This window comes from Oenanthe melanoleuca, chromosome 19, assembly GCF_029582105.1.
Source record: "Oenanthe melanoleuca isolate GR-GAL-2019-014 chromosome 19, OMel1.0, whole genome shotgun sequence".
Taxonomy (NCBI): domain Eukaryota; kingdom Metazoa; phylum Chordata; class Aves; order Passeriformes; family Muscicapidae; genus Oenanthe; species Oenanthe melanoleuca.
In genome coordinates, this window is record NC_079352.1 from 2,649,181 (window position 1) to 2,675,266 (window position 26,086).

The window sequence follows — 26,086 nt, forward strand, 5'->3', positions numbered from 1 at the left end:
ATCCACCCATCCATCCATCCATCCATCCATCCATCCATCCATCCACCCATCCATCCACCCATCCATCCATCCATCATCCATCCATCCATCCATCCATCCATCATCCATCCATCATCCACCCATCCATCCATCATCCATCCATCCATCCATCCATCCATCCATCCACCCATCCATCCACCCATCCATCCATCCATCATCCATCCATCCATCCATCCATCCATCCATCCATCCATCCATCATCCATCCACCCACCCATCCATCCATCCATCCATCCATCCATCCATCCATCCATCCATCATCCATCCATCCATCCATCCATCCATCCATCCCAAAGCCTTTCCCAGTCCCAGGAATTCCCCAGCTCCTCTTCACCTTCCTCACCCCCAGCTCCTCTCAGTGCAGCTTTGCCTGAGCTCACCTCTCTTTTAACCCAAAGAGGGTTAAGTTGTTTTTTCAGCCCTGTGGGGAATTAAGGGCACTGAGCAGCACAGGGCACTGGGACAGGGCAGGGACAGGGACAGGGCACAGACAGGGCACAGGGACAAGGACAGGGCAGGGACAGGGCACAGGAACAAGGACAGGACACAGGGACACAGGGCACAGGTGACAGGGACAGGGCACTGGGACAGCTCCCTGCCACCTCCAGCAGTGGGATGAACAGGGATTGCATCAGCCCTTCCCAAAAACCCCAAATAAAGCTCTGCCTCCCACCTGGCTGTGCCTGTATCTGAGCAGGAATTGCTGTCCCATCCCCTGGGAGCAGCTCAGGGATTTGCACAGAATAAAGCAGAAGCCCTTCAGCAGCTTTAGTACTTGAAAATTTTATTTTCTCAAATGAGCACCAACACATATTGTAAATATGACAAACAATACCTCCCTCTAATACTGAAGAACTATATACAATGTACAAATACATGAAAAGGTGAAAACCAATTATTTGAAAACAAACAATTGCATTTATGACTGAAGCAAATGACCTGAAAGAATATGCCAAAAAAAATTAAAATTAAAATAAGATCAAAGAAATAAAAGTATACACAATTTGTAAACACAAGAGCATCCATAGACAGGCTGGTATTGGAAATATTGTCCTTAGTTTTGTCAGTGGGGAAAGCATTCCCATTTCCTTAGGAAGAACAAAACAAAGGATACACACAGTTGGAACAATGAGAACAGCTTATTTGTGGTTGTACCTTACACAGTGCCATTCTGCTTGCATTTAAATATGTTGATTTTTAATTTATTTTTTTATTTTTCTGAATTCAAGATGATTTTGTTTCCCCTCTTCTGCTCGTTCTTTTTCACCAGGATTTCTGCAGAAAATCTCTGTCTAACCTGATTGTTTCTGAGCACTGAGGCCTCTCCCAGAGCTCCTTCCCACTGAGCTGAGCTTGTGTTTGGTGTCCCCTCTTCATCCCAAAACTGCTCCCAAAGCAGGGGAGTGCAGTGAAATGCATGGTTCACACACTTACAGAGGAAATTCTCACTTGATCATCATGAGAACAACAGGTTTGATTTCACAGGGTTTGGGGTTTTTTTTTTTTTCCTGTGTGGTTTGAAGTGCACCAAACCCAGAGAATTAAACAGTTCTTAAACAGCTCCTTGCTCAGCAAAACACAGTCCAGTGGTTTGTGCTGTTGGTCCACTTTGGGATAAACAAGAGACCAAATGAAATAAAAATGAAGAAGGGTGAGAAGGGGGGGGATTAAAGACAGAAAGGAGAACAAAATAAATGAACTTTGCTGCCACAAGAGGTAAACTTTTACTCTAATTTGTTATGTAGCAGCCTGGTTAAAAAAATAATCAAAACAACAGGAAAAAAATAAAAACAAAAAAAAACCCCAACAAAACCTCCCCTCAAAAATAAAACCAGGATCCAAAGATTTATGGTTTAGGTTAAAATCAACATGGAGTTAAAAGCTCCATCCTCCATCCCTGCCCTCAGCAACAGCAGGTGTGGGGCTGCAGCTCCTGCCCAATCCCAGTTCCTGCAGCTCCAGATCTGCTTCACTCCAGCCAATTCTGGTGCAAGAGAAAACCCCAGGCCTGGATCCCACAAGCAGAGAAATGGGAACTCCAGGGAAGGCAGAGGGGGACTGGAGCCCTCTGAGTGCCCCTCCCAGCCCAAATATCCCCCCTGGCCCAGCCCAGCCACCAGACCTGCCAGCTGGAGTCCCCTCTGCTGCCACAGCCACAGGAAACACAGATCCACCTCAGAGGACAACATAAATAATGATTTTTGTTTCCCTTTGAACATATTTTCCAACAAATACAGAAAGGAAACAGGATCATCATAAACAACAAAGACAAAAAAAAAAGTGCTCTCAGGGAGGGGCTCTGAGAAAACAGCACCAAATATATTATTTCTTTTAAAAAAATTAAATATTATTTACAAAAGTATATTTCACAAGATAACATTTGGGGGGTTGTTTTTTTCTGCTTTGTATATATTATCATCTGAATATTTCTTACAGGGGTCAGGATTTCACACCAAGACAATCCACCAAAGCAAAAACAATTTAAAACTTACTCAAGTCTGAGCTTTGGGGTAGGAGGGGGGGATGTAAACTCAAGGGTGCTCACAGCTGCCCAGACACCAAAAAAAGCAGGAAAACTCACTGCTGTGTTTTCCCAAGGCTGCTGCCCTTGGAAAGCAGCACCAGGGGCCACATCTCCATTGCTCCTGGGAAAAGGCCCCAGCTGGCTCAGCTCAGCAGGGAATTCTTTGGTTATCTCTGAGTTTGTCACTCTGAGGTTCCCCCCACTCTGCTTTGGAGCCACCAGCACAGATCCCAAATTCCTGCCAGCCCCCAGCTCCCAGGGCAATCAGCAGCCAAACAAATAAACAAATCCACTCTCCCTGTTGACTGGACACACACAGGAGCTGCATCCCTGCTCATCCTCCTGTGCAGGACTCCACAGCCACCCCAGGGAATTCTCTGGGGCTGCACAGGCACAGCCACACACACTGGGCTCCCAGCAGGGCTCAAGGCTCTCTGATGGGACAAAACCAATTAAAAGCAGATTGAGACCTCACCCTATCCAGGCTTGGACTGGTTGCCATTAAAAGCCCAAAACCTGTGGCCAGTAAAAACCAGCCAGGTCTGATGGGGCATTGTCCTTTATTGTCCCAAATGAATGGATAAAAGCATTTCCACCTGGCAGCTCTCTGGTATAAATTAGAGCAGTTCCCTGCACAGCCCTGCCTTTTGCAGCACTTCCTGAGCAGCAGTCACTCCAAATACCAACATCAAACCATGAGCCCTGTGTGCTCTTCTCAACCTCACAGGATTTGGGATGAGCCCTCCCCTCTCCCAGCTCCTTTAAAGGCCCTGTGGAGACTAAAGAGCTCTTTGAAGAGCAGGAATTGCTTCCCACTAGTCAAAACCCAATAAATTGCCATGGATCCTCAATGAAAGGACAGGGAAGTGGCACCAGGTCAGTGCCAGAGTCCACAAGACAGCAGCTGCTGTGGAATTTTTGATTTTTCCTGGATTTGTCACCGGAGGGAATGTGGCTGATGGAAGCAGAGACAATCAAAACAAAAGCTGAAGCAATTGTTACACAGCCAGAGCAGAAGGGTGAGGGCAGGAGCCACCTCTGGGCAGGTTGGGCACAAACTCCATCCCCTGCAGCAGCCTGGCCAACTCCTCCTCATTTCTCAAGGCTGTCAAGAACAGAGCCTTCAGAGAGGAAAAAACAATCTCTGCTTCATCAGGTTTGGGTTTCAGCACTAGGATCCAACACCAAATTCCACCCTGGTCCTTAAGGAGAGTCTCTGTTCACATTTCCTCTCAATTTAACAACAAATGACTCTTCCACAGCCCCCTGGAACCTCTCAGGGCTGGGGCAGTGACAGCAGCTCACAGCTCCAAAGCTGCTGTTTCATAAGGAGTCAGCACCCCCTGCACAAAACTCTCTCCTTCTGGATTAAGAAAGATTTCCCCCCATGGATTAACCTACTTGAAAGAATTCTGCCAACAAAAAGAAACATTCACTCGGGGAGAGAGGAAATGAACTGAGTTCAATAGTCCTGGGTTCTGCACCAGATACTGGCTGGATTGCTGCAGAGCAAACTCCTCATGGTTATTTTGGAATAACACAGTTCCCCTCTCACACACAACACCCCTTCCCCACCATCCACCTTGGGAAGGTGCTCAGGAATTCCCATGAAAAATCTAAAATGGGAAGGACTCCTTGTCCCTTGCAGTTCTGACACCCACACCTACCCCTCAAGGCATGGATCATTCCAGGGCTGGTGAGATTATGCTGAATTTCTTTTTTTCTTTCCCATTCTCCCTGTGCCTGCAATGGGCTTCTGGGAGTTGGAAAAGGGGGGATGATTTGGGGAGGAAACCTCAGGGCTTGAAATATTCCCCTGTGCAACACAACCAGCAGAACCCTGCTCCCTCCTTGCCCCACTTCTGTGCCAGCCCCACCCCTGGAGCCTGGCATTCAAGGAAAAGGTTCTGAAACAGCATTTTCCTACTTGAACCTGTGAAAGATTGGTGAGACACCAGCAAGGGTGCTCAGGAAATCCAGGGGTACCTCTGGCACTCTGTCCTCATCCTCTCCTGCAGGGAATTTCCTCTCCCTTGCATCCCACGTGCCTTTTTCCCCCCACATTTCCCAGGCTGCAGCTCCAGCCTCCTGCTGCCTGAGGTGGTTTTCTCCTCCTCTCTGGAGGGCTCAAGAGCCAGGATTTGGTTTCTCCAGCTGTGAGCACTCTCCCCATGGCTGTGCTCCACTGGGATGCTCAGCCTCCCTACCCTGAACCAGCAAGACAAAGGAGAGGCAGGGAATCTCTCCAGCCTCCAGGTCCTGAACCCAAACAATGAGTTCCTGAACTCAAACACAGACTGGGGGGGAACTGGTTCTGCCTCGGGCTCGGCCGATGCATTCAGGATTTGGAGAGAAAACACAGCTGTGAGGTAATTCCTGTCCTTTCAGACAAGGAGATACTTCTCTGTCCTTTTCAGACAAGTAGGTATTTCTCCATCCATTTAAACAAGTAGATATTTCTCTCCATCCATTTAGACAAGTAGATTATTTCTCTGTCCTTTTTAGACAAGTCGATATTTCTCTGTCCATTTAAGACAAGGAGATGGTTTCAAGCCTTGCTTAACCAGGACTGAAAGGAGAAGCCCAGCATCACCTCCTGATGGTTCCCCCACTCCCCCACCCCTGTCCCACCTTCTCCTGCCCAAACCTCGGGCACCTGGGAGGTGCCAGGAGAGCCCAGGTGAGGCTGGATCGAGCTCTGGGCACATGGAATGGCTGTCGGGCATTCGGTGCGTTCTCTGAGCCAAGAACAGAGAGAGAAGCAGCCAGGGTCAACTCACAAACAGAGACAAAGCAAAGAGACAGAGAGACAGAAATTTAGAGGCCAGTCACCAATAAAGATGGAGAAGGGTGTGAAGATGCTCCCGGGTTGCAGAGCCTCTAAATGCATGGAACCAAGCGTTCAGTCACTCTCTCACTCTCGATAAATGTTCGGTTGATGGCGGCTCGTGCACGCTGCTGGGGCTGGCTCTGCTCTCAATCCCAGCCATTATCCTTGATCATGTGAGCCAGTTCAATGATGTATTTGCCTTCTTTATACTTCTGGCTGCTTTCAAAAGCGTGTTCCTGCAATGAGATCAGGGGGAGGGGTGAGCTCCAGGTGAGGTTTGGGTGGAAAGCGCGTTGTGGGTCGGAGCTGGGAATGCTGGTGCAAGTCTGAGTCTTGCCCACTGAGAAAAAGTCACCTGCAGGTCTTCTGATGGCTCTCAGGGGAATTATTAGGGAAAAAATCTTAACTCCTGCTTCTAGAATATTAAATCCTGCTTCTAGGATCTTAACTCTTGCTTCTAGAATCTTAAAATCCTACTTCGAGGATCTTAAATCCTGCTTCTGGAACATCAAAATTCTACTTCTGGAATCTTAAAAATCCTGCTTCTGGAATATCAACAATCCTGCTTCTGGAGACCTTAAAATTTTGTTTCTGGAACCTTAAATCCTGCTTCTGGAATCTTAAAACCTGCTGGAATCCTAAATCCTGCTTCTGGAATCTTAAAAATCCTGCTTCTGGAATCTCAAATCTTGCTTCAAGAATCTAAAATCCTGCTTCTAGGATGTTAAATCCTGCTTTTAGGATATTAAATCCTGCTTCTGTGATATTAAATAATGCTTCTGGAATCTCAACATTCCTGCTTCTGGGATCTTAAATCCTGCTTCAATCTGTATTTACATGCTGGGAAAAAGGAACTGGCAGCATGGAATGTGCAGATTTCTGCATCCAAAGGCAAATGCTCCAAGGGCCAGGATTTAGGGATCATTTAGGTAAAATCCAGCTCTAAACAGGTCTGTGCCTGCAGCTGTGGGAGCTCACAGGGAACCTCTGGGATCCCCAAAATCCCTGAGCTTCTGCATGGATTCCTACCCCATCAATTCCTGATGCTTTCCTTTCAGCTGACTAAGTGAAGAATATTTCTGTCCAGAGGCCATGGACACAAACTAGGATTTGTTTAGACACTGGTGAAAATGTTTGGACAAAATGGTGTGGGCCTCCAAAAGCAGAAATTAGGAGGTAACCTTAAACTTTATTGGAAGGTAATTGAATTTTTGAAGAGCAAACAGATAAACTCATGTTCAACAGCATTTCCAGTGGGAAGGACACAGGATTAATGGAGCATTCTATTATTCTGATAGCATCTACAAGAATAATAGAAAAAAGTGTGAACCACAGTATTGAAATTACCACATTTATGTTAAATGTCACCCCACCAAAACCAGGTGTAAATTCTTAATTAAAAAAAACCAAAAAAAACTACATTAAAGCTGATTCCATACACATAAGCAGGAGGAAAACAGATGGTTACAGATGAAAACCTGCATTTTGGGCTCCCAAAATACTCACATATTTCCAGCCCAGGGTGGTTTTGCAGTTTTCACAGTAAATATCTGCCACGGCGTGCAGTCCTGTTAATAACACCCGCTCCTCTGCAGGGCCACAGCCCACGTTCACTCTGGGACAAAGCACAGATGCTCCCCATTAGTGCCTTTCCACATCAAGATGCTCCAAAAAAGCTGACAATGATTTCATTGAATGTTTGAAAACATGAGCAGGTTTTGAGTTTCCCAGCCTGGAAGTCACCAGCTCCAGAAGGAAAAGGTAAAATGGGATTTTTATTTCAACTAAAAAACCTCAATGAAAGCTTTGAACAGGAGATTAATAACACTCTTGTCACTTGTGCTAATTAGGCATTTGAGAAAGATTTTCATTCTCAAATTGAGAAAATGGTACTTTGACTTTCAGAATTGAAAAATGTGACTGAAATCAGCGGTTCTGCAGAAAGACAGAGCAGCAGTGACCTACCCAAAACTATTATCAGTCACTGGGAAAATCATACTTAGTTTTTATGAAGTGCATATTTAGATATCATTTATCTCCACATTCACAAAACTCTGGCTCTTTGGTCCCACTACATCCTGGGAGAGGAGGATGACTCAGCCATTAGCTCTGATTTCTCAAGCTGATGACGAAAAAAATCACCTTTTCCTTGCTGCTTATCTGAAACCTCTACACGACTCAAATATGAATCAGGGGCTATTTCTGCCTCTTTCTCCAACCATTTTCAGGAAGCTCCTGAGCTGCAGGCAGAGGTTTTCTGGAGGAAATGATGGTTTATTTTCCTTTTCCAGGAGGGTTTTGTTAAAGGCGCCCCGAGGTGCGCAGGGTACTCACACGGAGTTGAAGAGGTACGCTCGTCCTTGGCTGCCCTGGAAGGACTGGAAAGCAAGAAAACAAAGCTCAGTTGGCTGCTTGAGAGGAAAGAGGCAGCTGTTTTCCAGCTCCAACAGCTGCCCTGTCCACAGGACACACCTGGAATTTCCAGGGTTTTCATACATGCCAATGTGCTGCTGTAAATTGAGTTTTCTCTCTTATGTCCCAGCAAAATCTCTCTTCACCCTTTTGGTGTTTATGAACTTCACGCAACTCCTCAGCCTCACCTGAAGGCTGCCAAAAATTGGTTTGAATCTCTTTTCAAACTTCTTTTGCACATGGATTCTTGCCTTGGGAATTGCACAGCCAGGTGCAGGGATTGGGATCTGTCTGTACCAGGAGCTGTGCACACAAACAGTTCTGAGATTTCACAGAAGGCCTTGAGGGCTGTGCAAACCTCATATTCCCACTGGGAGGTCTTCAGGACTGGGGCTAAACCCAGCAGGAGATGGAGATGAACAAGGACAGGAGAACCACAGAGCAAAACCAAAACCCAAAGCAGCCCAGATAACCCAGGCACCTCCTCTCTGCCCCACGTTTCCTCAGCATCTGAGAGCACCCCCAGGGCAGGGCAGGTTTTGGGGGCTCAGGGCAGTGCCAGCCCTGTGCCATCACCATCACCCTGTGACAGTGCCTGGCTGCAGGCACCCAGTGCCACCTGCATTTTTAATGTGCTCTGACAGGCACAGGCTGAATTAAACATTTGCTGCTTGTGAGCAAGAGCTGGGCTGTCTGCACACAGGTTACCCGGTGGGACACCTCAGGGAATGTCTGCACTGAGGGGCAGGGGCTGGGCAGCTTTTCTGGACCATTTAGTCCTTTACTTTGCACTTCACCAGGATCCTTGGAACATTTAGTGGTTTTTTTTTAAAACCTCAGCTGATTTCAGACCAAAAATCCTTAAAAGGGAGGGGAATGGGTTTTGAGGGAAAAGAGAAACATTCATGTTTTACCTCTGAGCCCTCTAACAATGATCCTTTATTTGCTTAAGAGCAACCCCAGATCACATCCAACAATCTCTGGGGGGTCCCTGCCCTCCTTGGGCTCTCCCCTTCCATCAGTGCCCAGCTCCTGCCTCCAGGACAGGCAGTCCAAGCCCTGACAGCTTCCTTGGGAAACATCCCCAACTGCAAAATGATCCTTTCCACAGAGCAGAGGCACCTCAGAGGGCAGAAATGCCACGGGGCAGCTGGGCAGGGAGCCACAGCCAGCAGTGCCAGCTGCCTGTGAGGTCTGCATGGCAGCAAGGGCTCTGCCAGCTACCAAATCCCTGCCTGGCACAGAACTCCCTGCTCCTGCAGGGATAACTGATCTTCAGAGGAATCTGAAGCCCAATATTAGTTGCCACCCAGGGCACTGTGGACCCTGAGAGGATGCCTGTGGCACTGGGGTATCTCTGACTCAGACAAAAGCAGTGCCCTGAGGATTGCCTCTTTTCTTGGGGAGGAATTAAATAGGACACATGGCTCAAGCATGTTGCTGTAACTGCATTTATTAGAGAAGCTTCTTTTAATCTCTCTGCAGCACTCAAGCTCTGTGCTGCTGCTGCTGTCATACCCCACACACAACCAGCCTGGCTGTCCCCAGACACACCCTGCACCATCCCAGGGAAAAAAGGAACCCCAAGGATGATCCCTGCTCAGAAAGGGGGGTCCAAGCACTGCCTGTCCCTGCTGCAGGACTGGGATCCAGGGAAAGGGGTCAGGGATGAAACTCAGAGTCCCACAGCAATGTGGGAGCCACCAGAGAAAAATGAAAGCAGATGAAGCTTTCTCACCATCCAGCCCTTCCCAGTAAATATCCTCTGTAAATACCAGAGTGACTGAGTTGGCCAATAACAGCAACTATGGGAGCAGAGCTTTTATTGGGACAGAAATAGGATTTTCTGTATAAAGGTCTGTCTTTAATAAACAACAAACCTAGTCCCATCAACTGTGCTGGGGCTCACTGGACATTTTTCCACTCCCAGGGACAGCAGCATCCTTCCAGAGGTGCCTGCCCTTTCTCCCAGCTCAAACCAGTGCTTGAGGGTATCTGAGGGTGGTCAAAAAAAAAGACATTTATCTCCTGCCCAAGCAGTTTTCAACAAACCACTGCTCAGCTTTCAGTGCTGTCTCAATGTCACCCTCCAGCCAGCAAAGGATTTGGCAAACCATATAAAAAGAAGGGAGAGAAGTTTGGTACCCACAAGATCCCCAGTGCACTTCTCCTCTGCAAGACTAAGCTGGCTGTATCTTTGTAAAGGCAGCTTTTATCTAGGTGTAACCTGAGCATTTCCTGACATGTTCCTGCTCTTCTAGCATGCCAGAAAAATTGGCATATGCTGTAATGGGAACTACAAAATCAGAAAAAACAGGTGTATTTATACACAAGCAGATGCTCTTGTATTTGTTTTTGTTGTTTTGTTTGTTTTTTTTAAGAGACATGCAAAGATTTCCACAACACACTTGATTTTCACTGAAGTGACAGCCAGCAGCCAGACCTACTTTCTGTGCTCTGCATTTTCTCTGTGTGGATTTTCCTGAAACACATTCAAAGGTGCATCTCAATCCCCCTCCCACAGAAATCCAGACTCTCTGAAACAACAGCTCCTGGCATCACTTTCCAGCTGAAAGAAATGGAAAAGATCTTTCTGGTTTTTGCTTCCCACTGGAAGCCCAAGCACATATTTTCCCCTGCAGTGCTAATGCTCAGTGTGTGGCTGGAATCAACACATCTGGATGTGCCAGCAACACAACCCTGCTTCCCCATCCTGTCTGAGCCTCTAAAAAATCAACTTGAGCTGGGATTGGAGATGAACAACAGCTCATTCCTCCTGGCACTGGGCTCAGGAGCCCTCCCAGCTCCTGGGTGCTCAGGAGAGAAGCATCCAAAGCTGCAGGGCCCAAGCAGAGCTGGCTGGAGCATCCAGGGATGCTGGATCAGCAGTTTGGAGCAGATCCTCTCTCTCCTCGGGGTACAAGCTGCATGTTAAGATATTTTGGCAGCTGCTCTGGTTTAAGAAGCTCCTGCCACCCAATTTGCAGCCACTCTTAGGACCCCTCAGCTGTGCTGATCCCAAATTAGAGCTGTGAAATCGTTGTTTTAAAAAACAGATGTTTTGCAGGGGGTGGGTTTGAGGGAAATGGTTTTTCCCTCTTTGCCCTGTTAGTCAGTTAAAGGACAATTCCAGGGGGTGCTTCATGGTGACAGTGTGGGGCAGACACAGCCCTGGGGAGGAGGGAATTCTCTACATGTGCTGGCAGAGAGGTGAGTGCAGAACTGCAGCTCTGCTGAGAGCCTGAGCCTGCAGAGAGTGAGCCTGATCCTGATCCTGAGCCTGCAGAGTGAGCCTGATCCTGAGCCTGCAGAGAGTGAGCCTGATCCTGAGCCTGCAGAGTGAGCCTGATCCTGAGCCTGCAGGGAGTGAGCCTGATCCTGAGCCTGCAGGGACTGATCCTGAGCCTGCAGGGAGTGAGCCTGATCCTGATCCTGAGCCTGCAGGGAGTGAGCCTGATCCTGATCCTGAGCCTGCTGAGAGTGAGCCTGATCCTGCAGAGTGAGCCTGATCCTGAGCCTGATCCTGCACAGAGAGTGAGCCTGATCCTGATCCTGATCCTGCAGAGTGAGCCTGATCCTGATCCTGAGCCTGCAGAGTGAGCCTGATCCTGAGCCTGCAGAGTGAGCCTGATCCTGAGCCTGCAGGGAGTGAGCCTGATCCTGAGCCTGCAGAGTGAGCCTGATCCTGAGCCTGCAGAGAGTGAGCCTGAGCCTGAGCCTGCAGAGTGAGCCTGAGCCTGAGCCTGCAGAGAGTGAGCCTGAGCCTGAGCCTGCAGAGTGAGCCTGATCCTGAGCCTGCAGAGTGAGCCTGAGCCTGCAGGGAGTGAGCCTAAGGCTGAGCCTGACCTGCAGAGGCTCTTGGGCTCTCATAGACACTGCTGATCCAGCCCTGCTGCAGGAGCAGGGCCTGCACCCACATCCAGCTCCTCTGGACACACAAATCCTGCCCACCAGGGCTGAATCCTGCTCTGTTCAGCAGCCAGGACCTTGGGAGCTGTTTGGGCAAATCCATTTGTTACATTCTGCTGTCAGCTGAACCCAGAGCACAGCACAGGGTCCCCCCCTGGCAGAGCCCCCAGGAAGGAAGGGCTGTGCCTCTCCACCACTCCTGGAGCTCAGTCTCCACCCCAAACCTTTGCTCTGGCACATTCCCCTCTCTGCTGACTGCTGGAGACACAGGAGGGAGTTCTGACATTCCATCAGTGATGCACAAACTCTGAAAGCACCTGCACCTACAGCTCCTCATCCCCAGCACAGCCCACTCAGCAGTTCCACTCTCTGAACAGATGACAGGATTAACACCCCAAGTCTGTGACAGTGTCTGACAATAGGCTAAACACAAAGAGAGCTGCTGGAATCATCTGGAAAAAGAAGCAGTTGCCAGGGCTAAATGGCTCCACTGTGATGCTCACTGCCTGCAGCACAGAAAACTCCCACTTACCTATATCCAGCTGGCAGCCTCTGAACAATCCAATAAAACAGAAAAAATGAAAAGGCAACTGGCCCCAAAGAGGTCCAAGAGGGAGAAGGAACAGTGTGTGCCCCTTCAGGCTCTGCTCCTGAAATAATTCCCACTGCAGGGATGCAAATGGAGCTGAGGACCCAAAAGCACCCTGAGAGCCAGGTCCTGGACAAGGCAGGCAGGAGGAGCCACAGGAACCAGGGTTTTCCAGAAAGGAAATGTTCCCTGGGATATCCCCACAGGGCAGAGTGGTGCAGTGGGAGAAGGGATGTCACAAACCCCTGGGCACTGAATCTGTGCCTGAGAAATCCACACAATCTCTCTCCAGAGAGACCTGGCATCACTGATTTGTTACTACAGCCACAGCACAGCACTGACACTCAGATTTACCTACTCCCACTGCTGATTAAAACATCCAAGGATGAGATGTTCTCATAAAATGCAGGGAGAGCAGACCTTTAAGTAAGACAAAATGTGGTGTCAGTATAACCTGACACAAGTCTGAGTACCAAGATGTGCCCTAAATCCCAGTTCTCCTTGTGCTCATGTTTAATCCCAATTCCTACCTGCTGCTTTCCAGCATCCCACACAAAGCTCAGCCTTCATGGCACCTTTCAAGCCTGATTTGATTTAATTTGATTAAAAAGATGAGCACTGGAATGTGTTTAGAGGAACCACTACCTGTAACAGCACCAGGTATATGATGGCTCCATCATCCTTTTCCTTGAGAAAAGGAGTTTCCTTGAGTCACTTGAGCAGCAGGGAGAAAACAGGAAAATAAAACAGGGAAAACAGAGAAACAAAAACCTGTGAAAATTCCTAAACAGGAAAATAAAAACCTGTGAAAATCCCTGCTGCAGAATTCCTTCTGCCTCTGCCATCCATTCCCATCACACCCCAGCATTTCCCAGGGGAGCAGCAGTTCAATTGCTTGTTCCTTGTACCCACACCAGCTACAGAGAGCTCCTCAGGGTTCATAATTAATGAATTAATTGCACCTTGCTCTCCTCACAGAAGGGGCAGGCCATGATCAGATTAAAGAGATTCAATTTTGCTGTGATTACAGCAGACACAGACCCACACCAAGGGAACAGGTCCCATTATTCCACCTCGTGCACAGATGTGACCTTACCCTGCTCCAGCTGCATTCCTGAGTTTTAATTGAGTTTTACCACGGGTCCTTAATGCTATTTAAAGCCCAAAGTCGATAAGGAATTAGTGGACCAAACTCATCTCTGAAATAATTCAATTAATTCAGCATGGCTTTATTCCCCTGCAGTTTATGCTGCTGTGCAAAAACACAGGGAATGACCAGGATCTGCTGCATCCCATCCTCAGAACAGCCCCAGATTTTGTGGCTCAGGTTGTGAGCAGGAAGGTGCACAGATGAAAGGCCTTTTGTCTGGTTTTATTCTGATGGGAGTATCATTGCAATTTTTTACTCTGCCTCCCAAGTGTGGATCCAACCCCCAATCCTATTCCAACCTACAAGGATCCTTGTGCTCTGAAATCCCAGTGCTCCAGTGCCATGCAACAGCCTCCTGATCCCTAAAATCCTCAGACAAATCAAAGAATTTAAACCATTAAACCATTTAAAGAGTGGTTTATTTTAAAATCCTTTTCAATAAGGACTTTTTTGGTCCAGTTTGGTTTGGTTTTCAAAGGGAAAGATTCTCTCACCCTCTCACATTTCTGGGTGCTGGAGCCAAAAAAAATGCTCATTTTCACAAAATTCCCAAAAAATGCTAAAGCATCATGAACCACAGTGGACATCCAGGATTATCCCTGGAATATCACTGCCCAGGAAGATGGAACACCAACAGGAACATGGGGATGGGATTTAAATGGGTCAGAATCCAGGGGCACATTCCCAGTTATTAATCCACACCCAGAGGGCAGGGCAGGGGATTTCTCTCAGAGGGGAAATTTTATTTTGCAGTTGCAGAAGGGAGAATTTCTTCTGAGGCTGTGCAATTAATGAAGAGCAGCACTCAGGGAAATACAAACTGCCTAAAATCGAGGGGGTGGTTTTTCCTCGAGCACTTGGATTTCTAACACAGATTCAGACATTGCTCTGCTGAGCTAAATCCTGAGCCAAACTCTATATAAAAATGTCAAAATTCACAAAATAGTTGCAAAGTGCTCTGTCCCCCTGTCCCTGCCAGGCTGTCCTGACTCACTTCAGTCACAACACTGAATTTTTAGCACAAACCTTGTGCTATTCCCACTCCTTCCTGAAGCCCTGGGCTCCTGGACTCTGTTCTTATTTATTTTTAAATGAGTTTCCAGCTCACAGACTTCAAAGTGAAATTTCAATGCAAATGCTAAGGGTGAAACTACTGAAGGCAAATTAAAAAAATAAAAAAAAATACACATCAGATTTATTACTTCTATAAAACTTCACAGTAATTTGGGGCTTCTCTTGTGATTTCCACAGTCTCTGGTTGCTGCTGCTGTGCTTCAAAACTTGACTTTTAAGATGAAAAAGGATGGAAATACTGTGGGGAGAAAGAGCAGATGGAATGTTTACTTTTAAAAGCAATTATTCCAATTTCTTTAGGGGCAGAGCTGTGTGTGACTGCACCCAGGAGAGCAGGGAGCCTGGTTAACCCTGATCCCTGCACTTCCAGGGCCTCATTCCCAACAGGCTCCAGCATTCCCAGAGCTGGGAGTTGGGATGAGTTTGGCACCTCTGGCACCTCAGTCACCATTTATATTTGGCATCCAAAAGGGCAGTATGGAGAAAATTTTGTTATTTACTGTGAAAAACCACAGCAAGTGACAGTGAAGCCCTTTCTGGGTACACAGGGATGAAAAATGTCATTTTTGCTGTGGGTTTTATCCCCCACTTTTGAGTACTGCTGTTTTCCTGCAGGCTCAAAGCATCCAACAATCCAGTAATGTAAAAAACCAGTGGCAGGGGGAGAATAAAGCCCTTTATTTCCACATTAATTATTGCTGCAGCATGGGTTTTGGAGATAAACACAGAGCTGGGATGGAAGATGGGAACTGCTAATGCAACAAATTATTTAATTAGCAGCATAATAGTGAGTGTCCACGTATCAGTGGAGCACTGTTTGCCATTAATGCAGCCCATAATAGCAGCACTGCTGACACTGAGGGCAGATTTGCTTCTCAGCAAAAGCAGATCTGTCCAGGGCATGGCTCCCCTGAGTCCCTGGGGAAGATCCACTGCAGGGAGGTGAACTCAGCAAACACCTCATGGCTGAGAATTTCACCAGCTATTGAAATTATCAGTCATTTATTAATCCTCAATAAATTCTCAATATTTGTGTCTTGTCAAAACAAGTTTTGATACTGACATTTATTTTATTACTGAGGATGTGTCCTCAGAGCTGAGCTGGAATCAGATTTTAACTCTTTTTTTTTTTTTTTTCATGGCAATCACTGTTGAAAGGGATCACTGGAAATCTCCCAATTCCAGGTCTCCAACCTCAGTTTGTACCTTTGTACAATCACAGCTGTGATTCCCATTTGAAGAGAGGAGACTCTGGGTGCCTGAGCTTCAATCCTTGCCCATTCCAGCCCTGCAGGATGAGGAAAGCTGCAGAGCACAGACTCCTGCAGGGATGTGCTGCTGCCTGCCAGACACAACACTCAGACTGCATTTCCTGCTGCTCTAAAATAGAAATTATCCTCTGAGACTCCTCAGGGGCTTCTCCCCAAAGGCAGCAAGTGGGAAAACCCTCCCCTGCATTGCCCCTGTATTTTTGTGTGATTAAATTACAGATTAAACCAGAGCTCTGTGTTGTTCCTGGGCTGCTCCTACAAGGATAAATCAGATTAAAACCACACACCTGCAAGGGAAAGCCCTGGATTCTGCTGGAATTCCCTCCTTTTCCAACTGCAAGGGCCAACAGCTGAAACTCCCAGGAGGGCTCAGACCTCACCAGCTCTGAGCTCCAGTTGTTGAGGATTTGCAGCAGTTGCAGCAAAAACCCTGATGATTCAACTCTCCTTTGTCCCTGGCAGCTCCCTGGATAATAAATGGGAACAATATTTTATTTATGCCCAGGTCATCAATTCTAAGGCAGAGGAAGCAGCAGATGAAAGGAGAGCTGTTTCCATGAAGAAAGTGATGGATTAGAAAAATCCATTTTTACCTTGTTCCTCCTTCTGACAGGGAATTCTAAACTCTTGTGATTTATTACCTTTTTCCTTCTCTCTTTTTTTTTTTTTTTTTTTTTTTTTTTTTGGAACAGAATGAAGTATTTTAAAAATCACACAGCAGTTAATTGCTGTATAAAGAGAATTATGCAAGGAGGTACAAATTACCTTGGGATTGTTCTATTAAACAACCATATCCTGACTAAATAAAACAACCTGATCCTGACTCTCCTCAATCCCATTATGGACAGCAGGATCTGAGGGAACACTTGTAGGGTAAACCCCAGAGGAAGCAATTCCACAGGACAGAAGGATCTAATTTAAGTGGCTGCATTATGGAATGGGCAGCACAAATTCTCATTACCCAGCTCAGATTTCACATCCTGACTTTTTCCCCTGCAAAGGGCACTCAGTTGTTTGTTTATTCCCTCCAAAACACAGAGGGACTCAAATAACAACCCCAGACCCTCTGCCCTCCTCCCTGCAAACACCAACCTGCCTGGAAAGGCTTTTGGGGATGGATTTGTATGGAAAAGTTTTTTTGGTTTTTTTTTTTAAGAGGCTGAAAACGCTGGAGGAAAAGGAAAATTGAACAGCTTTGATGACACATTGTTCTACTGAGCACTGAAATCCTCTCGACCTGGATTCAATTTTAAACTTCATGGAAGCCAAGAATTACAAAGTGCCTTCCCCCTCTCACGTTCACAGCACTGAAATGAGAAGCTAAAAAACTCTTAATGACTTTTCCCGGAGCTGCTTTGCTGTTTATCACTTACTGCTTGAACTCTTAATTCTTGCAATTAAGAGCAAGCTCTGAATAATGCCTGGAAGTGGTAAATTCATTAGGGAACAAGAGCTGGAAAGCAGGATCCAAAAGCTGCTGGACAGCCTCTAGAAATGTGCATAAAATTGATAAATCTGTGCACAAAGAGCTCACAGCAAATAAATGAACAGAAGATTTCTGTGCAGGGCTCAGTGAGACTGGTACAGTTCTGAAATGTGGGAGCTGAAAAGATGCTGCTGCAGAGTCTGAGGCTGCAACAATGACAGCAGCTCTGTTTCCATCCCTAAAAAGGATATTGAAATGCTAAAAATGTAGAAGAGAACCACAAAAATTATGTGAAACTGGAAAAAATCACATTGCACCGTGACAGAGCTGAATCTATTTAGTCTGTCAAAAAAAGTGATCAAGAGTGACTTTGGTTACTGTGACCAAAGAGGAGAAGAATAGGGACTGGAGATGTATTTTATTAACACAAGAAATAAAATAATGGCCAATGGCAGGAAGCACAAGCCAGACAAATCTAAATTCAAAGTCTCTGATTTTTAATAGTAAGGATGATTAACCACTGGAAAAAAATCACCAAAGGGAGCAGTGAGTTTCCCCCCTTGAAGTCTTCAAATGGAGACAAAATGCTTTTCCTGGAAGAACTGCTGCAATCCTGGTGAAACCCACTGGCCCATGCCCCAGAGCAGGCCAGGTGTGATGATGTGATGGCTCCTCCTGCCCTTAAGAGTTCATCACTGTGGAGCTGGGAACTTAAATTCATATCTGGGAAGCAGCAAGATCTACTTTAAAACAAGAATAAAACTTGTGTAATGAAAAATAAGAAGTTTACCCTTGGGAAGGGAATACAGATCTCACCTCATATCCTGGTTTTTTCTATGATGGAAATGCAAGTTTTTTTTTTTTCATCAGACATGTCTTGGACATTTATTAAATGCCTTTTTTTCCATTAGGTTCAATATTACCAGGCTGTAATTTTAAATTTATTGTTCTACCTTGTGTGCACATTGCCCCTACCCAGCAAATAACTTCTCATCATTAAAGTGAACTGAACTACAAATATCAGCTGGTTCCTGAGAAGTAAAGCCCAAAAGAACATTAAACACTGCCTTGTCCACATGAAAGAAAGGAAAAAGGAATAACAACTTCTGCTCCTTTCACCTGTATGTGGAGCACCTGATGAATTCATCCACAGCTTCTGTGGAAGCACCAAAACCTCAAATCCTTTTCAGATCCTCCAGTTGCAACATGGAGCAAAGTTTGATGCTTTCAGCAAACCATAAATCTCCCCAAGAGCTGCTGAACCACCAGGAGGAGAGAGAGAAACCACAAAGATTGGGAGGGAATTTTCCTGATAAACCTCCCAGCTCCTGACTGAGAAGATGAAAAAGAGTTTCTCAGTGTTCCCTCATTAACAGCCTGGCCCCAAATGAGAAAGTCAGGCACACAGGAGTCGATTTTTCCTGAATTCTCAGTGCTGGAGGAGCTGGAGCCTTTTGTGCTGAAGAATTTCCCATTCATGTTCAGTGAGGTTCCATGCAGACATCAAAGGAAAACATTAAATTTCCTCGGGCTAACTTCAGAGGATACATCACTGAGTAATGTTGAGCAGTTGGATCACAGTAATTCAAGGAAAAAAAAGAAATGAAACTGCAGGACGCCCACAAGACATTCTCCACATATTTCCATAATCAGGGACATTTCTGCTGAATTACTGCTCACAGAGCACAAAAAATCAGCACCCAAGACACTCAAGTGGCATCTTTGGCCTGGATCTTTCTGCTCTTGTTCCCATCCTCCCTTAAGGGCACCGAGTACATGTGGATTCCAACAGAAAGAACTGGAATAGCACAGAGGAGGGAGGAATCAGCATCACCCCTGCCAGTCTGAGACTTTTTTTTTAACTTTACCTTGTTAAATGTGTATTTTGTTGGCTGTTTCCCTCAGGCCCCACAAGAAAATGATGTAAAAGGCACATTTGTCAAAAAAAAAAATTCCTGTGTCTCCTTCCTGGAGACACTGATTATGGAATATATATTTTTCTTAAACATTCTAGAAACCATGGGATGTTGTGCCTGTAACAAAAAGTACTTTTCACTCATTTTTTTGGCATTGAAATATACTTTTTAAGTACGGTTGCCAGGCACGGTGATTTTGTTTTTACATTAAAATCAAAGAGGATTGGGACACCCTGTACTAATTTGGAGGAGCAGACAGGACCTGCTCCAAAATCTTCCAAGCAGACTGGAGAAAGCAGCAGGATTTCAGGTGGGGAAAAACAGGAACAAAGACATCCAGTGACTTGCTCAAGGTCACACAGGAATCTGTTGCAGGGCAGGGTTGAGTTCCCATAGTCTCAGCCCACTTATGCACTGGAAAAAGCAGTGAAACAAGAGTATGTACTAAATTTGGCACAGCCTTTTAAATGATGCATTGCTCCAAGGGAACAAGAACCTCCACTCATGCTAAGCCAGACACCAAAGGAACACAGAAAGGAAAACTACTCACTCCACCCAATTTATCTGATCACCTTAATATTTCCTAAGTCAATAAGGCCTTTCTTGGCCAGACAGTCCAACCTACAATTTAGATCTTGTTACAAAATCAGACACACTAAACCACTTTCTCCCTCAGGCTGCAGGAGATAAAAGGCCAAGTAAGCAACATTTTGGTAACTGGCTTCATGGAACAGCTTTGGATTTTCTTAAAAGCCTCAGCATCGATTGTTTTCTTTAAATAGCAATGGTTTATTGAGAAACCTTCTTCCCCTTTTAAAGCACAACGTTCTCCTGAAGCAGAGAAGGGAGCAAAAACTGCCCTGCCAAGGAATATTTGTCAGAGTTTTGGATATCTGGTGCTGGCAGAACACTTTGAAGGCAGAGTTAACTCTGGTGCTGAAGAGGGGAAACTTGGGAGATGGAGAGGAAATGAAAGTATGGACTGACACAGAACAGTCCAGTTGTGTTTTATCCAACAGCTCCAGCCAGTGCTGCAATTTGTGAGCATCCCAAAAGCTGCTGGAGTGCAGAGCAGCCCAGCTCTGGTGTGGTCTCTGCACAGCTCAGGGCAAAAGGAGCAGAGGAATTAATTTCATGGAGGCAAATCACCAGCATCCTGCTGTTACATAAAAACCTGTTTTTGGGGAATGTTCCCAAGGATTGGTGTCATTTGGGCTGTTTGGATGGGAGTGGCACAGTCAGGTTCAGGATGAGCTGCAGGAAGTTTTTTGGCAGGATCTCCCACTCCCTTTTCCATCCTGGTCCCTCCCTTTTGCTGTGCCACGTTTCCAAGCAGTGCCTGGTTCAGGGATGTGAACATAAGGCTGTGATGAAAGAACTGAAACATCTCCCCGAGGCCTCCTGCAAACTGAACTCAAACAGATAAAAAAGCCAGTATTTAAGTTTGCCTGGGAAAGTTCCTTCACATTTGGAAGCCCCTTGAGGCAGGGACTGCCCTTCTGTTCTGTCAGACAGCCACTTGTACAAGCCACGATTGCACAACTACTTTTATAAGGTTTCCAATTATACAAAGAATGTGTTTTTATTCATGTTTACAACCCTGAGAAACAAACCCTGAAAACCCAAACCCTTTGCATTCAAATTCCATGACCTGCTAGTGGCTCCACCAGCAATGTGGTCCCAACTATTAATTTACACCTTGGTCTAGAAGGAACTTTTAGAAGGAGCAGATCCCAGAGCACACTGGAGTTAACACTTCCAAAAGTCACACTGTGCTTCTCTTTTTTCCCCTCTCCTGTCCATATTTTAGCAGTGAGCATTCCTGGGCAGTTTCTGCCTGCCTTGGGCTAGAAGCTCAAATTCCAAGGAGTTGGCAGCACTGGCATTGCCCTGCTGGAAGCTACTTAATCTGCAGAGCTGGCTGCATTGGAGCATGGACATGGAACAAGGAGGGGAAGGAAGCATCAAAGGTGAAAGAGCTGGGAATGTACAGCCTTGTTTGTCCCTGGCTGGGGACCAGCTGTGTCAAGAAACAAAAGCTGAGCATAAACTCTTATCTACTGTAAAAACAGCAAGTAAAACAAACCTGTCTCCTCATCCAGTAAAGCACCTTCTGTGTCCCAACACAAAATTCAGGCACCAAATAAAGATGCAGGAAGTCACTTCCCCATCTCAACTGTGCACAGGAGCCTGGAGTCACCCAAAAGGTGAAGCAATTTCACCTCCAGGGCACAGATGCTGCTACATTTGCATTTCAAACCCCTTCCCAAGGGGCACAGCTCCTCTGTTCCTGGTGATCCCAGCCTTTCCAGGCTGCTCTAAGAAGCTGAACTATTCAAGCTGCACACACAGAGCTCACAGCACCATTTCCACTCAGCTCAGCTCATAAATCTCTGGCTGTGCCTGTTTTTTCTGAACACAGATTTTATAAGCTGGATAAACTTTACGGAACAGTTATTCCAAGGCAGCCGAGACGTGGGAACTCGAAGCCTTGACCACAGCCAGGCACTGCAGGCTCCAGCAGACACTGGCAAAGTTTAGTTTTCCCACTTCAGAACAAGCTCCTCTTACTGGGCTGCTCCTTCTTCATCAAAACATTTACTGAGCTTTTAATTTAGCTCATCCTAGCACACCTCAAGAGTTGGAAGGGACTCATCAGGATTATTGAGTCCAACTCCAGCACAGCACACCCCAACAATCCCACCCTGTGCCTGGGAGCTTTGTCCAAATGCTTCTGAATTCAGACAGACTTGGTGCTGTCACCAAACCCTGGGGAGCCTTTTTTAGTGCTCAACCACCCTGGGAGTGAAAATCTTCTCCTGATATCCAACTATAACCAACTAAACCTTCCCTGACTCAGCTCCAGCCATTCCCTGGGCAGGAGAATGAAGAGATCAGCAAGCCCCTGCACTTGTGAGGATGGTGGAGACCCCAGGCAGTTCAAACAAAACCAGCAGCTCACAAATATAGATCCTTTGGGCTGACAGCCCATTTTCCAAGGAAAAAAGCAGCTGCAAAAGGCCGAGCACTTCCACAGCCACTGCTGTGCAACGTGAGAGAACCGTCTGCTCCAGGGCAGCACCTACCTTGGAAATGAGCTCATCGTGGTTGGCCAGGTGAGCCCTGCAGTGGATGCAGCTGTAGGTCCTGTGGCAGGAAGGCAGATATGCCTGGAAAGTCTTGGACCTTGTCATCTTCACCATTGGAGCCACGGAGCGCTGGCTGAAGTCGGGGGTGGCCCAGGAGGCGCTCCCGCAGGACGGGTCGCACGGGAAACAGCGGAACACGCAGGTAAAGGCCGTGGTTTGGCAGGGGATGGGTGTGTGGGGCAGGCTCCACACGCTGCTGATGCTCCAGAGGAAGAGGTTTGGGCACAGCAGGAAGGGGTTTTCACAGAAATCTGTGGGGGAAAACACACAGAATGGCTCAGCTCACAGAGGTGACAGCGCTGCGGGGCCCCGCAGGGATTTAGGGCTGGATTTAGGAACAGGAGACAGGAGGGATGCCTGGGATTAGATCAGCAGCACACATCTTTATTCACTTGCTGGCTGCCCTCACACCTCCCTGCTGCTGTTATCTCCATTTCATGGCTCTGGAAATGACTGCAGAGGAGGGAAGATGATTCCATCCAAACCCCTCTGGGGAACTCTGCCAGCCAGGGAGAAAGTGGGGAGCAGAGCCAGCCCTGCTGTCCCCTGGCTGACTCACTGCTGGGACACCCCATGGGAAAAATCAGAGCTGGAACTGAATTTTCTGAGCCACCAGGTAAGACCATGAGTCACCAAACCAGTTTTTCTCTCCATTCTGCTCTACTTTCCACGTGGGAAATGCAGCATTCCTTCATTACACTTTCCTTTGTTACTCCCTGAAAGCTCAAAGGTAGAAGCTACTCTATATAAACTGCACTCCAGTATTTTATTTTTTTTTTATCTGAACATCTGACAGCAGCCAAAGCAAGGCACAGCCTCTGAAGACTACTCCTGATAGCAAGAGACAGTTAAAAACCCTATTCAGGATGGAAACACCATTTTACACTCTGACATCATCTGACAGCACCTGCAAGGCAGCTCAAGTCTGGCTCTCTTTTTGCTGGCAGAAATGGAGTTTGCAGATCTCAGACCTATAAAAGTCTTGCCAGCTACAAGTGTTCCTTTTGAGGGTGGAAAAGCAGAAAGGAAGGAGCTCCCCTCCCTCTCAGATCCATGGCGTGCATGCACGCTCTGCAAATTAATCATGAACTCTGCCTGCTCCTCCCAGGAGGATTTTCCTCTCCATAAAACATGTGATTCTGCTCAGTTTCTGAGCCTGCACTTGGTGTGTCAAACATGGAACAACACCAACCTCCCCACTACCACCCAGCCCCAAAATAAAGAAAGCAAGGAGTAACATCTTAGGCATCCACAAAAACTCTGCCTCCAACACTTCCCTCAAGCCTTGTCATGGCTGACAAAGCAGATCCAAGGCACCCAAGCCATGGGCAGGGACACCTTCCACTGTCCCAGGGTGTTCAGAGCTCTGTCCAGCCTGCCTGTTCCAGGGATGCAGGGGCAGCCACAGCTGCTCTGGGCATCCAGGACTCCCCACCCTCCCAGGGAAGGATTTTTTGGTGATACCTTCCCTAACCCTCCTCTCTATCAGTGTGAAGCCATTCCTGTCACTTCCTGCTCCTCTCAATAGTCCCTTTCCCTCTGTCTGGTACCAGAGGGACCATGACCACACACAGTGCTCAACAGGAGGCAGAATCTAGGAAAACAACAGGATACCCATTTTTCCCCCCACCTTTTTTTTTTTTCTGAAATATTTTTCTTCTGCTCTCTAGGAGGCAGCTCCCTGACTGTCAAATGGGAAAAAAGCATCTTGCTCATCAGGCAAACTGCTGATAAAGTATATCTACCATGATCATAACAGTCAGCACTTCCACAGCACTGCTCACTCCTAAAGCTTTTTGTAAATACCAACTAATCAGATTAACCTTTCCCAATTAAAATTACAGCTACAGCTAAGCAGAACCCATCCTGACACAGAAAGGGTGCATCTGTGAGGAACTCATCCCTCTCTCGTCCAGTCCAAATGGGGTTTTGCCAGGAATTTACCTGGCCAGTTGCTAAGGACTGGGCACAGTTTGCTTCACAGCTGCAGCTCTGGATTTCAGCAAGATTTGCCTTTAACACTCATCAGAGGAGGAAATAAATCTGTCTTTGCCTGTGTCCTGCCCCAGTTCTCTGTGTGCACCAGAATCTTGTCAGAACTGAGTTTTGCATTACTCAGCATTGTTTTTCCATCCAAGGTGAGAAACACTCAAGGACTGCAGCCTAAATTTGCACCAGGGCAGAAACCAGATGCAAACCAAAGCAGAATCCTCATTTTCAGCTGACACAAACCATCCCCAAATCCCAGGGCCCTGACTGAGAGCTGATGTGTTCTATCCCAGCCCTAAGGCATCCCAGAACCTGCAATCTGTGAGCTCCAAGTGCAGGGAACAGGAGACCAAGTGTGCCCTTCCTGGGGCCAAATGCAGCTGGATCCCAAGGCTCTGTCTGCAGACAGATTCCCTTGGACAGAGCCCCTGCAGGAAAGCACAAGGCAGGACTGGCAATCACTCCACCTGATTCCTGAATGAGAACCCACACTGTGTCTAAACCTTAGACTTGATTTGAAATAAAATGGTGCAATCCCCTCCCACCCTCACTTCAGCATGGATCAGTCAAATAATCAATCATCACTTTTACCACTTCCATCCTGCCATGCCAAGATTTCCTTTCCTGATCAGCTGGAGAAGGTAATCCACAGGCAGCCCCAGAGCCCAGTGGAGAGATAAATAAACCCCAACCAGAATAATACCACAGCAAATCCTTTAATTTGTTGCCTGCTGACCCCTCTGTCCAGACCTGCTAAGCATCAATGCTCCAGAACAATGAATAAACCAGGAAACACCACAGCTGCATTTATCTGACAGAGCAATGAACACACACAAGAATTATCTGCTGCACACAGCTTTCTGCAAAAGCAGCTCATGAGCATTCATTTATTTGACCTCATAACACACTGAACATCAGCAAAAAACATCCGACCTTTTAAAAGCAGACAAAAAAAAATATTCAGGCGAGATGGTATCAGAGGAACTGCAATTCCTGTTCTCAGGGCTGTGCTGAGGAGACAAACTCCATCTCTCTGCTTCAGGCAGGGCAGAGAATAAAGATTTGTGAGCCAAGATCTTGGTGGGAAGCCTTGTTAAGAAAATGCCTTGAATAAAAACTTCAGATAAGCTCAGCTATGGCAGCTCTAATTTATCAAGACACCACTTTCACACAGTCTGATCACATGTGCATTGTCTACCAAGAGCTCTGTCCTCATCAAAGTGTAGGAGAGGAGAGAAAACCTACAGAAAATGCATTCTGACATTCTACAAGCACAGCCAGCAGCTTATAAGGACCAATTTCTGTCTTAAATATAATTTTGAAATGTATTCAGTGGCTCCCAGCAATACAAAACCCAACCCTTTGGATATTTCATGTCCTAATGACAACTACATTTGAATTAAGAGACAATTACCAGCTAACAGTGCATTTGTTCTGCTGCAGAACAAAGGCATGAGCATGAATTTGGGCTGTGCCTCTGGTTTTCAGAATGATGAGTTCATGTTCATCAGCAGCACAGGCAGTGGGCAGCAGTGGAGTCATTGCACTCACTTTAAAACAGAACAAAAGAAGGTTTGTTCACTTTATCATCATGCCCAGCACTGTCAGAGAGATGAGTATCTGTCACCAGCAACATCATCCATTATTTTTCTTTTCTCATTCAAGAGAAATTTATCTCTGGGATGCACTCACACAATTCAATGGAAGAGAAATTTGTGCCTATTAATTAATGCACGACAAGTCAGAAAGCTGGTTTAGACAAAAGGAAGGAATTCTAAAGAAAAAGCTTCCAACATCATTTATTGTGGG

General features: G+C 46.5%; 1 protein-coding gene across 1 annotated transcript in view; it reads right to left on the bottom strand.

Moving 5' to 3' along the window:
- Window positions 1-805: 805 nt before the first annotated feature.
- YPEL2 (yippee like 2) overlaps window positions 806-26,086 on the bottom strand; it is a 32,876-nt gene continuing 7,595 nt past the window's right edge. The window contains exons 2-5 of the mRNA XM_056506944.1: window positions 22,226-22,539; window positions 7,727-7,770; window positions 6,899-7,007; window positions 806-5,628 (exon numbers count right to left, since the gene is read on the bottom strand). Of these exons, the coding sequence (XP_056362919.1) occupies window positions 5,539-5,628; window positions 6,899-7,007; window positions 7,727-7,770; window positions 22,226-22,342 (360 nt within the window). The 5' untranslated portion in view covers window positions 22,343-22,539 and the 3' untranslated portion in view covers window positions 806-5,538. The remainder of the gene's footprint in view (window positions 5,629-6,898; window positions 7,008-7,726; window positions 7,771-22,225; window positions 22,540-26,086) is intronic.